The sequence below is a fragment of the Peromyscus californicus genome, unplaced genomic scaffold, assembly GCF_007827085.1.
Source record: "Peromyscus californicus insignis strain IS unplaced genomic scaffold, ASM782708v3 Scaffold_23__1_contigs__length_62951481, whole genome shotgun sequence".
NCBI lineage: Eukaryota > Metazoa > Chordata > Mammalia > Rodentia > Cricetidae > Peromyscus > Peromyscus californicus.
The window spans coordinates 29967849-29983271 of NW_026294534.1; the positions used below are offsets into that span (position 1 = coordinate 29967849).

Genomic DNA, 15423 nt, shown 5'->3' on the forward strand with positions numbered 1-15423 from the left:
GGAAAGAGTTTAGGTCTTACTTGAGAGGACTGTTGAAATGATTTCATCGTAATGGTTCCTTATCTTGTAATAGGATAACATATCAAAAAAAAAGGCATACAATTATTTGATTGAAAAAGAAAACACACAGCATGATTTCGTTTCATTCAAGGATCATTATCTGACTCAATTCTCTTTCTGTCAACAATCAATACATTATCCATAAATAGAGGCAGGGTTTCCTGAGTCACAGCAGAGTGGAGCAGAATGGGTGTAGGCATTTCATTAGTGTCACATTTGATGATTTTTAAACATACCCCAAACCTCAGTATAAGTGACATATGGTATAGTAATGATCAATGACCAACTTCGTCCCATTGTTTTTCCAGAACTGGTCTGAGGCCTTTGCCCAAGGCACTTTCAGGGGTTAGTCCCTCCTGAGTGCTTGCCAACTGCCTTCCTTGATGCATGAAAATATATATGAAAGCGATGTCTTGCATGCATTTATCTCCTGCCAGGGATTCTCTGAGCAATAAGTAAATTAATATAGGTGACATTACTACAGATAGAATACTGACTCCATGAAATCCATAAACATGAACATTGGTACATTTCCACATATGATGTCACAAGTCTTAGGATTTCCAAATCATTCTCAATGTAGAAATGTTTCTTGTGCTACCGAATTTGTCTATGCTAAATGAGAAATATATTATAACTTCTTATAGCATTTAGAGCTCTAGAATAATTTAATAATCATATGATGTTACCATTAAAGGAGATAAAAATAAAACAAAATCAAAATTCTAATCAGAGTAGAGTGATGACCTGACATAAGAAGCTTTCTGATCGTCACAATTTTGCTTTCAATTAAGTATACTATTAATGAGTGTAAAAACAGAGAAGTAATTGATTTATGCAGTTTTTTGTTCTATTACATTTAATTTATGGAGAGTTATATCTTTTGAATTCTCAACAGCAGAAAAGAATTGCACAATATTTTAATAATGAGAAAATTGTTATTCAAGTTAACATGTAAAATATAGAATCATAATACATTCTAAAGGCCTAAGAGCTTTGAAGATATTTCTCCACTTACAAATTGTGACCACTTAAGCATTGTACTTCCTGGTGATTTCATTTAATATAGAGAGAAGTGTGTTTATTTTAATAGGGAGAAATGGATGTCTAATGTGCCTATTTAACCATCTCACACATATGTAATTTTTTTCCCAATCCTAAATGTCTACCTTTAAATGGAAGTTGATTATATTCAATTCATGACTGCACTCTTAAAAATGTCCCTAGTGTAGAAATACTGTGCAGCTTATATAACGCTATAAAGCCAGATGGGTCTGCTATAGATAGAAGGAGGCTGAATGGCTATTAGGCCAAGAAGGCCCAAGTGTCAAAGTTATAATCTCACTCACATGCATTGTTAGGGCAGCAATTTAGACGACATTAGGAAAACAAATATTCCATAAATATCTCAGAAGGCAAATCCATCTATCATAGTGAGGAAGGTCTCGAAGCACACATAAATTCAAACAAAAGAATATGCTGACCTATCTTGATGTTTCCAAAGATGTAAGCATACACAACATACACCAGCATTGTTTTTAAACCCAAATTTGGGTATATGCTTTGGTATGATTGTTTGTGTAAAAATATAAAAACATTCCTGGTGGACTGAAGGTTTGAACTCAGGACTTCACAGTTAATTAACACCTTTAGTAACCAGGAAGGGCAGTGCTTCAATGTTATGAGCTTATGAAATTTGACACAAGCAATTGCTCATCATTATTTTAACAGAATGTCAAGTACAGGATAGGGCTTAGAGTTGATGTCTGTCATAGACTAAATAACTATGGCCAGGAACCCAACTGATGATATTTTTAAACATAGTTTTTCACTGTTTTGAGCATCGGTTTTTAGTATTATTTCCTGGCATTGGAAATAATTCTGGGAAACCTTACAAATTGGGCAAAGGTTAATTTAGACACTTAGAGGTGTTTGGATTCTCAGTGCTATTCTTTATTAACCCGAGAATGATTCAAAAACCAGGTGAGTTGAGGAATTAAATGTAATTTGCTTGGGTGAATCGTTTGCTCAATTTTCTCAAATTTTTTTTATTTTCTCAGGCCTGAGTCCTATTATGACTTTAGGAGATTAGGTATACCATTCTGAGAAGATATTGGCTGTGTGACTCCCCTTCAGCATCTAAAGTTAATTTTCCCTCAAGTGTTTGTGGGTTCGGGATCACATAATCTACACTGCTCATTTAATGTAAGTCTCATAGCTGGAGAAAGCCATACTTTATTTACATATTATGCCTCTGAAAATGTCTAACTCTGAGGCATTTTATGAACCTTAGTAAACTTTGTTATTCTTGTTTATCCCAAATTTTTGTTTCAACAGCACATAATTAGCATAATGCAGCTTTTCTGAATGGGATTGATTTTGCTCCTTGGGATTGTTTTGTAGACATCCTAGCAGAGTATCCTCTTCCCTTAATAATATGACTGGGTAACTTGGGAGCAACAACCGAGTGGCATGCGGCATCAGCTAAATATTCTGGAAATCTGATGTTTATTCATGAAAAGTATGATTAGGATTGGATATTTCAGTGTGATCTATGAGTACTCTTAGATCACTTTCAAATATTCCATTTGAACAGTAAATAAACATATGTGATATAAGAGGATGGGAGATTATAAAATTGATATATTTGACATTTTTATTTTTTACACTGAGGTTTTCCTAAATGTCATTAAAATGGGTTTGTCTATGGTATGAATATTCTTTAAATTCTTTAGTAAGTCATTTTCAGAAATTCTCATTGACTCTTCTGAATAAACTGGTAGTTTGTGCTTTTTTATTTACATTTTTCGAACCTTGAAAGTACTGCCTTTCAATCTGAAAAAGATATTATGACAAATCACTAAAAGAGTTTTGTGTTGTATCTTTGCCTGGAGAGCTCTATTCTGTAATGTTCACAGAAAAATAGGGAACATGTTAAATATAGAATATGCTAATAACTCTTTGAATATTTCTCATTAAACTTAAATCATCATTTTTACTGTTGTTGAATCCGGCTTCAATGTATCCTGTTTGTAGAAACTTATAACTATTGAGAAAGAAAATAATATTGGATATTTAGTTTGTGATAAATGAAAATTTTGCTTGCCTCAATAAAATTACACTTAGGTTAACATACTGTGAAACTTTAAATGCTTAGAACTTGTAAGACTAATAAACAACAAAAAACAAAAACTTAAAGACAGTAGTTACAAAAATTCCAAATTTATTTCTAGGTTGCTTCTGGCAAACTATATTAGTAATATCCTTTATTCATATCAAAGAAGAAAGCTTGTTTACACCCTCATAAGTGAATGAATTGCAAAATATCTCTTACATCAAGCTGCAAGGGATGCAATAAAGTTGACTCTTCATGCTCTATAAAGTAAAATTAGTTCACTCATTCTACATAAAGAACTTGGCATTCCAAAAGTTCCGTTACTTAATTTAAGAAGTAGAGGGCAATTACAGAACCAGTATTTCATGTTAGCAATGAAAAGAAAGAGTGTGGAACTGTGCAATGTGGTTCTATGAGAATGGACAGACAAGAAAGAAGTGAGGAAGAGGTTTATATGAAACCATTTCTGAGACAAAGGACACACTTCCCTCCACCCTATACACTCCAGAAGAGGTGCAGGGACCTAGCCAGGATTGCAGACCACAGGGCCCCAAAGCTGTGATGTCCTGACTCTACATCAGCTGTTCTCATCACAGATGAAGAGGTCATTCTGAATGCTCTGTAAATGATTTTTACTTAATTCTAAGGACTACAACTCTGAACAAATAAGTGTGATCTCCCCATACCTCTCTTCATTCACATGGCACTTTGGCTGACTTTATTATCTTGGACTGGTCTTGTGCATGTAGATACATGTTATCTGATGTTGACATAACTGTTTTAGTCATTCTAATAATTGGATATAATGTTCACATAAAAATTATTTAATTACTCATGCTATTATTTACAATAATTAATATTTAACAACTTCTATATGTATATTAAACATCTGGATATCCTAAAAAGAACACAGAATGTCTTTCGTATTTTTGCTAATTTTCTGTTGTTTTTTTTTAATTTTTTCCTCACATAATATATCATGATTGTGCCTTTTCCTTCATCTGTTTCTCCCAGCTCCTCACTACTTCCCCTTCCATTCAGATCACTCTCTTTCTGTCTCTTATGAAAAAACAAGTGGGTTTTTAAGGGATAAGATAAAATATAACACAATAAAACAAAAGCTAACACATCAGAGTTGGACAAAACGAACACAAGGAAAAGAGCCCAAGAGAAGGCACGAGAATCAGAGAAGCTCTCGTTAGCACACTCAGGAATCCTATAAAAACACTAAAGTGGAAGCCATAATATATATGCCAAGGACCTGGTGCAGCCCCATGCAGGCCATATGCATGCTGCCTCAGTCTCTGTGAGTTCATATGATTTAGGTTGATCTGGAGTGCCTTGTTTTCTTAGTGTCCTCCATCCCCTCTGGCTCTTACACTCTTTCCACCTCCTCTTCCAGTGAACTTCCCTGAGCCCTGAGGGGAGGAGTTTGATAGAGGTGTCCCACTTAGGGTTGAGTGTTCTAAGATATGTTACTCTCTGCACAATAATGGGCTGTAGATTTCTAAAGGTGATGTTACCCTTAAAAAGGACAATGTAAAAACCTAAGTTACTCCCTCTCTGTTGTTGATCCAGCTGGGATCTCCTGCTCCCCCAAGCTCTCTTTCCCTCGACCCTCGCCTTTCATTACCCCCACTCATGTCCAGGCTGTTCATGTAGATCTCATTCCATTTCTCTGTCATTGGGCGATCCCTGTGTCTTTCTTGGGGTCCTGTTTTCCGGGTAGCCTCCCTGGTGATGTGAGTAGCAGACAATTCATCCTTGTTTTATGTCTAGTATCCTGCTATGAGTGAGTACATACCATGTTTGTTTTTCTGAGTCTGGGTTACCTCACTCAGGATGATTTTTTCTAGATCCATCCATTTGTCTGCAAACCTCATGATGCCATTGTTTTTTTCTGCTGAGTAGTATTCCATTGTGTATATGTACCACATTTTGTTTATCCATTCTTCAGTTGAAGGGCATCTGGGTTGTTTCCATGTTCTGGCTATTACAAACAATGCTGATATGAACATAGCTGAACAAGTGCTCTTATGGTGTGGTTGAGCATTTCTTGGGTATATGCCCAAGAGTGGTATAGCTGGATCTTGGGGGAGATTGATTCCCAATTTTCTAAGAAAGCGCCATATTGATTTCCAAAGTGGTTGTACAAGCTTGCATTCCCACCAGCAGTGGAGGAGAGTTCCCCTAGCTCCACATCCTCTCCAGCATAAGGTGTCTTCAGTGTTTTTGATCTTAGCCATTCTGACAGGCGTAAGGTGGAGGGAGAACAAGGAATAGGAGACCATGGTAAATGAAGACCACATGAGAACAGGAAGAAGCAAAGTGCTAGAGAGGCCCACAGAAATCCACAAAGATACCCACACAACAGACTGCCGGCAATGGTCGAGAGACAGCCCGAACTGACCTACTCTGGTGATGGAATGGCCAAACACCCTAATTGTCGTGCTAGAAACCTCATCCAACTACTGAGGGATCTGGATGCAGAGATCCATGACTAGGCCCTGGGTGGATCTCTGGGAGTCCAATCAATGAGAATGAGGAGGGTTTATATGAGCGAGAATTGTTGAGACCAAGGTTGGATAAAGCACAGGGACAAATAGCCAAATGAATGGAAACACATGAACTATGAACCAATGGCTGAGGGGTCCACACTGGATCAGGCCCTCCGAATGGGTGAGACAGTTGATTGGCTTGATCTGTTTGGGAGGCATCCAGGCAGTGGGACCAGATCTTGTGCTCATTGCATGAGTTGGCTGTTTGAAACCTGGGGCCTATGCAGGATTGTTTGGCTTGGCCTGGGAGGAGGGGACTAGACCTACCTGGACTGAGTCTACCAGGTTGACCTCAGTCTGTGGGGAAGGCTTTGCCCTGGAGGAGATGGGAATGGGGGGGGGGGCGTTGGGGGGAAGGTGAGGGGGACGGGAGGGGGGAGAACAAGGGAATCCGTGACCGATATGTAGAACTGAATTGTATTGCAAAATAAATTAAAATAAATTAAAAAAAAAAACCTGTTACATGGAAAATATCAAGTAATGAAAAATCAGAAAACTTTATACACACATGTACATATACATGTATATACACATGTTATGAACATGAGCAATATTGAGTCTTCATTTAAATATATTTCCACCAAGAAAAAACATAGGTCCAGATGGTTTTTCAGGTCAACTCAGTTCTAGCAAACATTCAAGACACAAATAATTCCAACCTTGTACCAATTCATCCATAAGAAACATATTTTGAATCTAAAAATGCTGCAACTTTTTAAAATCACTTTGTTATATAAGCCAAAGAAATTGTGAGAGAAAAAGAATGACCACATTAACTCATGAGCATATATATACTTTCTATGAGAGGAATTATGTCAAGTGACTATTTTGCTCATTTTATTTTTAAAGATTATATAATAAATCCTCAAATAAATGCAGGTTTTTTAGAAGATTAAAAATATGTACTGAATAATCAGAGGTGTAAAAAATGCATAGAATCAGGAAAAATACCTGTATATATCATCAAGATTTTAAAGACATAATGTTAAATTACTGAAAACAAATATACTTAAGCATTAATCCTGAAAGTTAAATCATTTTTGAACTTTTTGTCAGTAATAAAAATTATAAATGTATCTGTTTACGATCAGTGACACAAAGCTGAATTTGATAGCACATGTTTACATTCATCACATTGAGGCCAGAGAAAGAAAGATACCCTGAACTATTTAGCTGGTGCTATGATGGTGCAGGACTTGTGGGAGTGGCCAAGAAATGTCTGGTTTAACTTTAGGTCTGCACCACTAGAGGGAGCCCATGCCCCACACTGCCTGGATGGGTAGGCATCAGAGACTGGATAGGCCAGAGATCTAGGATGAGTGGCTTGTCTAATCATCACAGGAGAGGCTTCTTCCACCACCAAATGAGAACAGGTACTGAGACCCATAGCCAGACATTGTGTGAAGGGAGAGTCTAAATTGGAGTCTCCATCGGGACCAAACCCTCTGGGATTCAGAACACAGGAGAAGAGGGTGAGGAAAGATTGAAGGAATTCGAGGGGATGGAAGACACCAAGAGAACATGGCCCACCGAATAAACTAAGCTGTGTTGTTGTTTGTCTTTTCCTATTTAGGGGGGGCCTGCCACCCAGCTCCTACATAAGTCACACACACTTATTCTTAATTATGAATGCCTGACCTTAGCTTGACTAAGCTTCTTGGCAGCTTTTCTTAACTTATCCCGTCTATGTTTTGCCTCTGGGGTTTTCCCATTCTCTTACTTCCATAAATCTTACTCATACTCCATGGCTTGCTGGGTGGCTGGCCCCTGATGTCCTCCCCTTCTCTGGCTCCTTCTCCATTTCTTTCTTTCCTTTCCCCAGATTTCTCCCTCCATACATTCTCTCTGCCTGTAAGCCCCACCTGTTCTTTTCCCTGCCTTGCTATTGGCCCGTTCTAAACATCAGGTGTTTTAGACAGGCACAACCATACAACTTTACAGAGTGAAACAAATGCAACATAAACAAAAGTAACACACCTTAAAATAATATTCTACAACAAAGCAGAGCTTACATGGGCTCATAGAGACAGGTGGTATCCTTCAGGGGTCTGCACTAGGTCCTCTGCACACATGGCGTGCCCTTAGCTTGGTCTTTTGGTGAGACTCCTAACAGTGGGAGTGGATATACCTCTAACTATTTTGCCCTGCTCTTTAGACTGTTTTCCTCCTAATGGTTTGCCTCATTCAGCTTCGGTATGAGAGTCTTTGCCTTTCTTGTTGTATCTTGTTTTGTCCTGTTTTGCTATCTTCTGTTGGAGGCCTGCTCTTTTCTGAAGAGGAAATGGAAGGGAAGTGTATCTGGGGGAGGGGAAAGGTGGGGGTGGAGATAGGAGGAGTGAATGGAGGGGAAGCTGTGCTTGGGATGTATTGTATGAGAAACAAATCTAATTTCAAATTTTTAAAAAAGGAAATTCCTGCTTTAAAAAATGTTTTTTTTTTTTCTGATTTCAAATGATTTAGAAAAGTGCATTGACTCTTTAAAAAAGGATTTTACTAAACACAATATTAAAAACTTGAAACAAATTGCAACATAACTTCTAATAACCATTTCAAAGCTATTTTGTTTCTTTCAATTTACTACAAATACTTAGTACCTGTCAGTTGTAAATGTAAAATTAATCTCATGTTTACCATACACCAAAATAATGTCTTTTGTTTTACCTCACATTTTAAGAAAAAGGAACTGTAATAGGAATGTTAAACATCTGCTTATTTCACTTTGTCCCCCTCCAGCTGTGTTTAGAGCAGACATTACTAATAAAGTATGATTTTCTCCCACATGGAGTCTATACTGCTTTGGTGACCTCCAGTAGGCACCTCGACTCTAGCAAAACAGGACCAAATCAAACAGTAGCTACTCCACCAAGGCAATCAGCTTCAGCCAGCACCCCACACAGACATCTCATTAAAGAGCTCTGGGGTCTCACCAGGTTCTTCAGTCCCTTCCAGGATTTATATAATGATTTATCACTACATCAACCTTGGATGTTCTCAGCCAATTTAGATGGGATTCCAGCAAACACCGAAGACTAAAGGAGGCATTTGAGCTTAACTTAAGCCAAGCTTTGCCAAAATAACACCAGCTGGAATTTCCAAGCTAAAATTTCTTGGACCTCAACTTATCTTGTGAAGATATCTAAGCCTGCAGTGAAATGTAGGAAATAAAAATTAAGAACCACCTAGAATCTATAAGAACCTACAACTATATTCTCACCACATTGTTCAAAGTATGGTAAAGGTTCTGTATGTCACAGTATAACACATACACACACACACACACACACACACACACACACACACACACACACCACCATGAAACAAACTTAATGAAAAATTAAGGCAAACAAGTTTTTGCATATAAAGTTGAACAAAATAAAATGAAACTAATCAGTTAAACAATTATCTCTGGGTTAATCAAATGATACTTTAAAATCAAAATTAAAAGTATCATCTTTGAAAAATGAATAAATAGCCAGGCTGTGGTGGCTCACAACTTTAATCCCAGCACTTGGGAGGCAGAGTCAGGTAGATCTCTGAGTTTGAGGCCAGTCTGGTCTACAGAGTGAGATCCAGGACAGGCACCAGAGCTACAGAAAAACCCTGTCTGAAAAACCAAAAAAAAAAAAAAAAGAAAGAAAGAAAAAAGAAAAGAAAAAGAAAAATGAACCATTGACAAATTGATATCTTATTTATCATATGGAAGTATTTATTTTTTATAAAATCTGGCAAAAATTTATCACTAATCCACATATATATTTCATATGAAGACACAAAAGTTTCCAGGTTAATGTAATCATTGAAGTGATTTACTCTTTACAATATACATGATGCTTACTACTTGACTACAGCTGTTCCTAAGTTGTCATTCTTAAAATTGACTTCAACTTGGAGAGCAATTACTTTTGTCTCTTTGGAGTTCAATAGGACAGTACATGAATGGTGTGGTCTTTAAATTGAAGCATGTATGACAGGGCATGTACACTTGCACAGCTGATAATTAACAGATTTGGTTCAATTTTGCAATTACTAACAAATTTGTGTCCTGGTGTGATTGTGCAATGCCTGCTCTGTGCCCACGGCTTTGAGTACTTGACCCTAAATATAGTACTGTCCGGCGAGGTTGTGAAACTTTGGGGAGAAGAACTTCACTGGAGGAAATGGCCCATGGGGCTGGCCATCATGTTTATAGTCCTACTTCACCTCATGTGCAGCCCTGTTTTCCAACTTGCATGGTATGAGCAAGCAACAGCATGCTTCTATTACCTCATTCAAGAACTGTTTAGGCTCCTATGCCTTCCTCATGATGGATTGGTTATTAAACTGTGAGTGAAAATAAGCCCTTTTTCCCTCAGGTTGCTTCTTTCCACTGTGACTTCCTTGTCCAGTGACAAGGACAAATAACTAATATAGTGATGTCACACAGCATGTTATTAAGCCCAGACTTACTGAGATTTCATAAATCAGAAAGTGGTAACATCCAATTGTACAACTAAGGGGAAGATGACATTCAGTACCTCATACAAGGTTTCTCATCTTAATAAATGCATTGCAAATCTATAAATAATCACCAAATGTTGTCAAATTGGAAAGTCAATCACTTAAGAAGCCTTAATTACATAATTCATGTATTTCCTGGTTCAGATGTTAAGGTTATGCTACATGTAAAAGACCAACATGAAGCAAAGAATGCTTCTCATTGTATGATCAGAAAAATTGATTCATTTCCTTAAGTGACAGTCATGCTACCCAGTGCAGAACAGAATGCCTTATTTTTTTTAAGGTTTATGTATGTATATATGGATAGATGAATGGATGGATGGATGGATAGATGGATGGATGGATTTATATGGATGTTTTGACTGCATGTAATTTGCCTATCAGAAGAGGGTAACTACTGTTTTAGACAGTTGTGAGCTGCCATATAGGTACTGGGAATTGAACTCAGGACTGTTGGAAGAACAGCCTGTCCTTTAAAACATCAAGTCATCTCTCTAGCAACCCCAGAATGCCTCATGTTTAATAAAGCCTTAAACTTGGAAACCGAAGAGAATTAGTTAAGTATAAGTGACATAGAAGCAAAAGATGTATGTATGTAATAGCATTCTCTCTGTTCTAAGGCTCTTAAGAACTCAAATAGATCCCTAAAACCACAGGTATACTAAACATGACATATACCCAGGTATGGGTATACAAGGTTATGATTTTCATATACAATATGTTCATCTGTATCTATGACTACCTATGACACTATTTAGATATTAGGCACATTAAGAGATTAACTGCAAACCTGATAAAGAACAATTATACTCTAAGAAAGTTTGCAGTTGTGGTCTCTGTTCTTTTATCTCTCCAATTATTTCTATCTCCCTCCCTAACTTTAGTATCTCTATCTAACTTTATCTCAAACTCTCTCAAAACACCTAGCTTTGTTTACAGATTAATGGTCATGGAATCAAATTGGTTCTGTTCACATAACCTTTATTTTCATTACTAACATCCCCAAGGTACAACTGTAGTGATTTTTGAAATTTGTAGATGACAAGAAGAAGCTAAAAATGTTTCTTTTATTAGAAAAGGTAAAATTCTCAAATTAAGAAAAAAATATGTTATGCTGCAGTCACTAAGATCTACTGTGAGGGCAAATTGTTGAAACTGAAAGAAAGGAAAAGAAATTCATGTTAGGATTGCTACTCAGATGGTATGGGTCACAGAAATGTAGAAGGTCAAATCATGCATAATATGTGGGTAGAATGTTAAAGACATGGATATTTAAAAGGATGTCATAAAATGAGAGGAAAATTTTGCAACACATATGGTCCAAAGAGAATCACACTGTTTAATGACTGGGCTTGTGATCCAGTTAATAGGAAAGAATTCGGCCGGGCGGTGATGGCTCACGCCTTTAATCCCAGCACTCGGGAGGCAGAGCCAGGCGGATCTCTGTGAGTTCGAGGCCAGCCTGGGCTACCAAGTGAGTCCCAGGAAAGGCGCAAAGCTACACAGAGAAACCCTGTCTCGAAAAAAAAAAAAAATAGGAAAGAATTCATGCTTGTCACTGTGAACTTAGCCCACTGGATGTGGCTGGTGAGGCCATGGACCCTAGAGGAGAACCTATACTGTCATTTTCCTAAACTATTATAATCTCTATATGCATTCTAAATACTTACCCTCACAGCCACAGACAAGTATAGTGCTCATCCCTCACCAAAGAAACTTCTTTTGGCAACAGGTGGAGGTCTTTACAGAAAGCCACAACTGGTCAAAGGGCACAGATCAATAGACTGTCATGTGCCTTTCCCCAGTTAACACATTTGCAACCTAATCTATATACTTAAGGCTCAGGGGGAGTAACAGAAGTGGGGTAGGAAGAATGTAAGGGCCAGAGGACCAGGGCAACTGCTATGAGATAGTCTATTCTATTTTGTTTGTTTGTTAGTTTGTTTTTGTTTTTTCGAGACAGGGTTTCTCTGTGTAGTTTTGGTGCCTGTCCTAGATCTCGCTCTGTAGCCCAGGCTTCCCTCGAACTCACAGAGATCTGCCTGCCTCTGCCTCCTGAGTGTTGGGATTAAAGGCGTGTGCCACCACTGCCCAGCAAGATAGTTTGTTCTTAAAAAAAGGAATATGATCGCTTGCCTTTAATCCCAGCACTCGGGAGGCAGAGCCAGGCGGATCTCTGTGAGTTCGAGGCCAGCCTGGGCTACCAAGTGAGTTCCAGGAAAGGCGCAAAGCTACACAGAGAAACCCTGTCTCGAAAAACCAAAAAAAAAGGAATATGAAAGAGTGCAAAAAGTGGGGGGCAGGATGGAGGCAGAAGTAGATCTGACATTGTCTGGGAAAGGAAATTAGTGGAGTGAATGTGATCAAATTTTATGAAATTGTCAAATAATTAATAAAATATATTATAAATTACACAATTATGTTAATTATATGAATGGGTTCTATGAGTTAAGTAGAAGACAGTAAGAATATTTAAATAAATATAAGATTTACAAGTAATAATATATAGTCAAGAACTTGAACAAAGATTAAATATTTCAGCAATCAAAATATTGCTGTCTAAGCCACAGAGACAATTTTTGACCATCGTATAGGCAAAGAGAACAGAAAAGTAAATATCCACTGTGATGACATGAGCCTTACATGTATGAATTGTAAGCAGATGTAGAATATATTATAATAATATATAATTATAATAATAATAATATATAATAAATAATAAATACTTAAACTTTGGAAAACTATCCCATTGTTATAAAAAGTGGGAAGACAAAGCCAGGTGGTGGTGGTGCATGCCTTTAATCCCAGCACTCGGTAGGCAGAGACAGGCGGATTTCTGTGAGTTTGAGGACAGCCTGGACTATAGAGTGAAATCCAGACCAGACACCAAAACTACACAGAGAAACCCTGTCTTGAAAAACAACAACAACAACAAAAAGTGGTAGCACAAATGAATCTATAATTAAGACTACTAATTGAAACGTTATTTACTGAGGAACAAATAAAAAAGCAGACAATAAGGATTTATATGACCATTATAATATTCTAAAGTTATTTGTAAAATTAATGGAAAAATAAAGTTACAAAGAAGCATTTATAGTAGGTTTCTATTTTACTGCTGTTACTAAAATCCTGATATAGTATGTAAGAAATTATGGGATATGAAGTAAATATTTTAGTTCTATACCCTATGTTTCCATGAAATACACTTTTAACAATAACCATGAAAGTTAAAAGAAATATAAAAGGGTTACAATATAAAATGCTCAAGTTCCTTAAAGTAATAATTGTTTCTGTGTATAATATACTATATTGAGTTTTACTAATGGCTTCAGGAGAATTGCTTAATATCCTATTAATGGGTCTATATCATTAGGAAATCCAGGCAGCAGACACTGCTTGTGCTTAGGCAGTTTCCATAGAAACTCTTTATACCGCTGAGCACTGTCTGGTTCCAGGGCCTGGTTCCAGATGTTTAGTGTGTGACGACATGGCTGAGAATTTTCACATAATAGAGGACTCTATTTATATAGTAGATTCAGACTCAGCAAAGAAAGACATGTAAAATTTAGAATGCTAATATATTAATTTAAATATGATTGTCAATAGGATAAAGTCTAGAAAACATTGTATTGATAGTGAGACATAACAGTGACTATTATTTTAATTGTCTGGAGAAATTATAATATCAAAATAGTATCTAATTAATAGTAGTGACCACTTAGTTATTGTGATTTTAATAGACTAGAGAAATTGAAATCCATAAGTTATCTAAAAGATAACATAAATGAGAAATAAAATCATGACTCAAATGATGACCTAATGCCTAAATAATTGTATTATATATATATATATATATATATATGTGTGTGTGTGTGTGTGTGTGTGTGTGTGTGTGTGTGTGTGTGTCTGAGAGAGAGAGAGAGAGAGAGAGAGAGAGAGAGAGAGAGAGAGAGAGAGAGAGAGAGAGAGAGAGAGAGAGAGAACCTGCCATGGTTTGAATAAGAATGGCACCCATGGGCTCATATGTTTGAATACTCAGTCCACCATTAGTGGAATTGCTTGGGAAGGATTATGATATGTGGTCCTGTTGGGGAAGATGTGTCTCCGGATGTGGTCGCTACTGTTTCAAAAGACTCACACTCTTCCCAGTTAGCTCTTAGGACATAGTGTTGCAGATCAAGAGTTAGGCTCTCAGCTCTTCCTCTTCCCAGCCATTATGGATGCTAATCATCTGAAACCATAAGCCAGATGGTTTCTTTTATAAGTTGCCTTGGCCATGGTGTTTTATCACAGGAATAGAAAAGTAACTAAGACACATTCCCACATTACCAAGGTTGGAACTATTCCACGTAATTGAGGTGATTTAGCAACTACACACTGATTGATTCTGTGGTTATATTACACTTTCAAAGGAGAAGCTATCTTCTATACCTCATTTTAAGATTCTAAGGGCACTTTATTGTCCTTTCCTACACACTGACAACTCTTCAGAGAATGTTGTTTAACATATGGACCCATATTTTCAGATTGACTGTTGAAGCATGACTCTTTTTTTTCCACACATATCCAACTCTTATATCTTCTAACTGAGAAAAAGAAAACATTATTTACAATAAATTGTCAAAATGTGGTAATATTTCAGTAGGATTCACAGAAGATAGCAAGAGTGATTCATAACATTACATTCAAAATACTTGTACTGCTCCCCTGACTCTAAATCTCGGCTATTTACGTGTCAGCAAGGGATCCATTTCCAAAGACATAAAGAAAAACCTCTGAATGAGTATGGAAACAGCATTTTAAAACGGGACTATTTACTTGGAAGAGATAAAAAAAAAAATGTCAGTTTAATCTTCTGCATTCAACCTGTAGCAAAATGCCTGGCAATCCATTTCTATCGCTCCAAGGCTGTCAAACAGGCTCAAAACAATACTAAGTAAGCACTTACCATTCTGAGTCCAAGTACTAATATCTTGAAGTCACAAAATGCTTAGTCTCTGTGCGGTTGTGCATGCACTCCTGTGGGGCTTGCTGACCTCTTCCCTAGGTAATCCCAGCAGTAGAAAATCCATCTCTCTTGGCCTGCCTGTTCAATGAGAAAGGAAGGGGGAAACTACCACATTTGCTATCTAAATGAGAATCAGAAGAATCTAGCTCTCCTCTGCCGGCTTCATTTGAAACTTATGGGGT

General features: G+C 37.2%; 1 protein-coding gene across 5 annotated transcripts in view; it reads right to left on the reverse strand.

Annotated features, from left to right (window-relative positions):
* Positions 1–15423, reverse strand: part of Sgcz (sarcoglycan zeta) — a 1001745-nt gene that overhangs the window by 705662 nt on the left and 280660 nt on the right. Inside the window, exon 2 of one of the 5 annotated variants that reach the window (XM_052752058.1) lies at positions 15182–15319. The exons of the other annotated variants lie outside the window; for them this stretch is intronic. Within the exon in view, the coding sequence (XP_052608018.1) occupies positions 15182–15184 (3 nt within the window). The 5' untranslated portion in view covers positions 15185–15319. The remainder of the gene's footprint in view (positions 1–15181; positions 15320–15423) is intronic. 5 annotated transcript variants of the gene reach the window in all.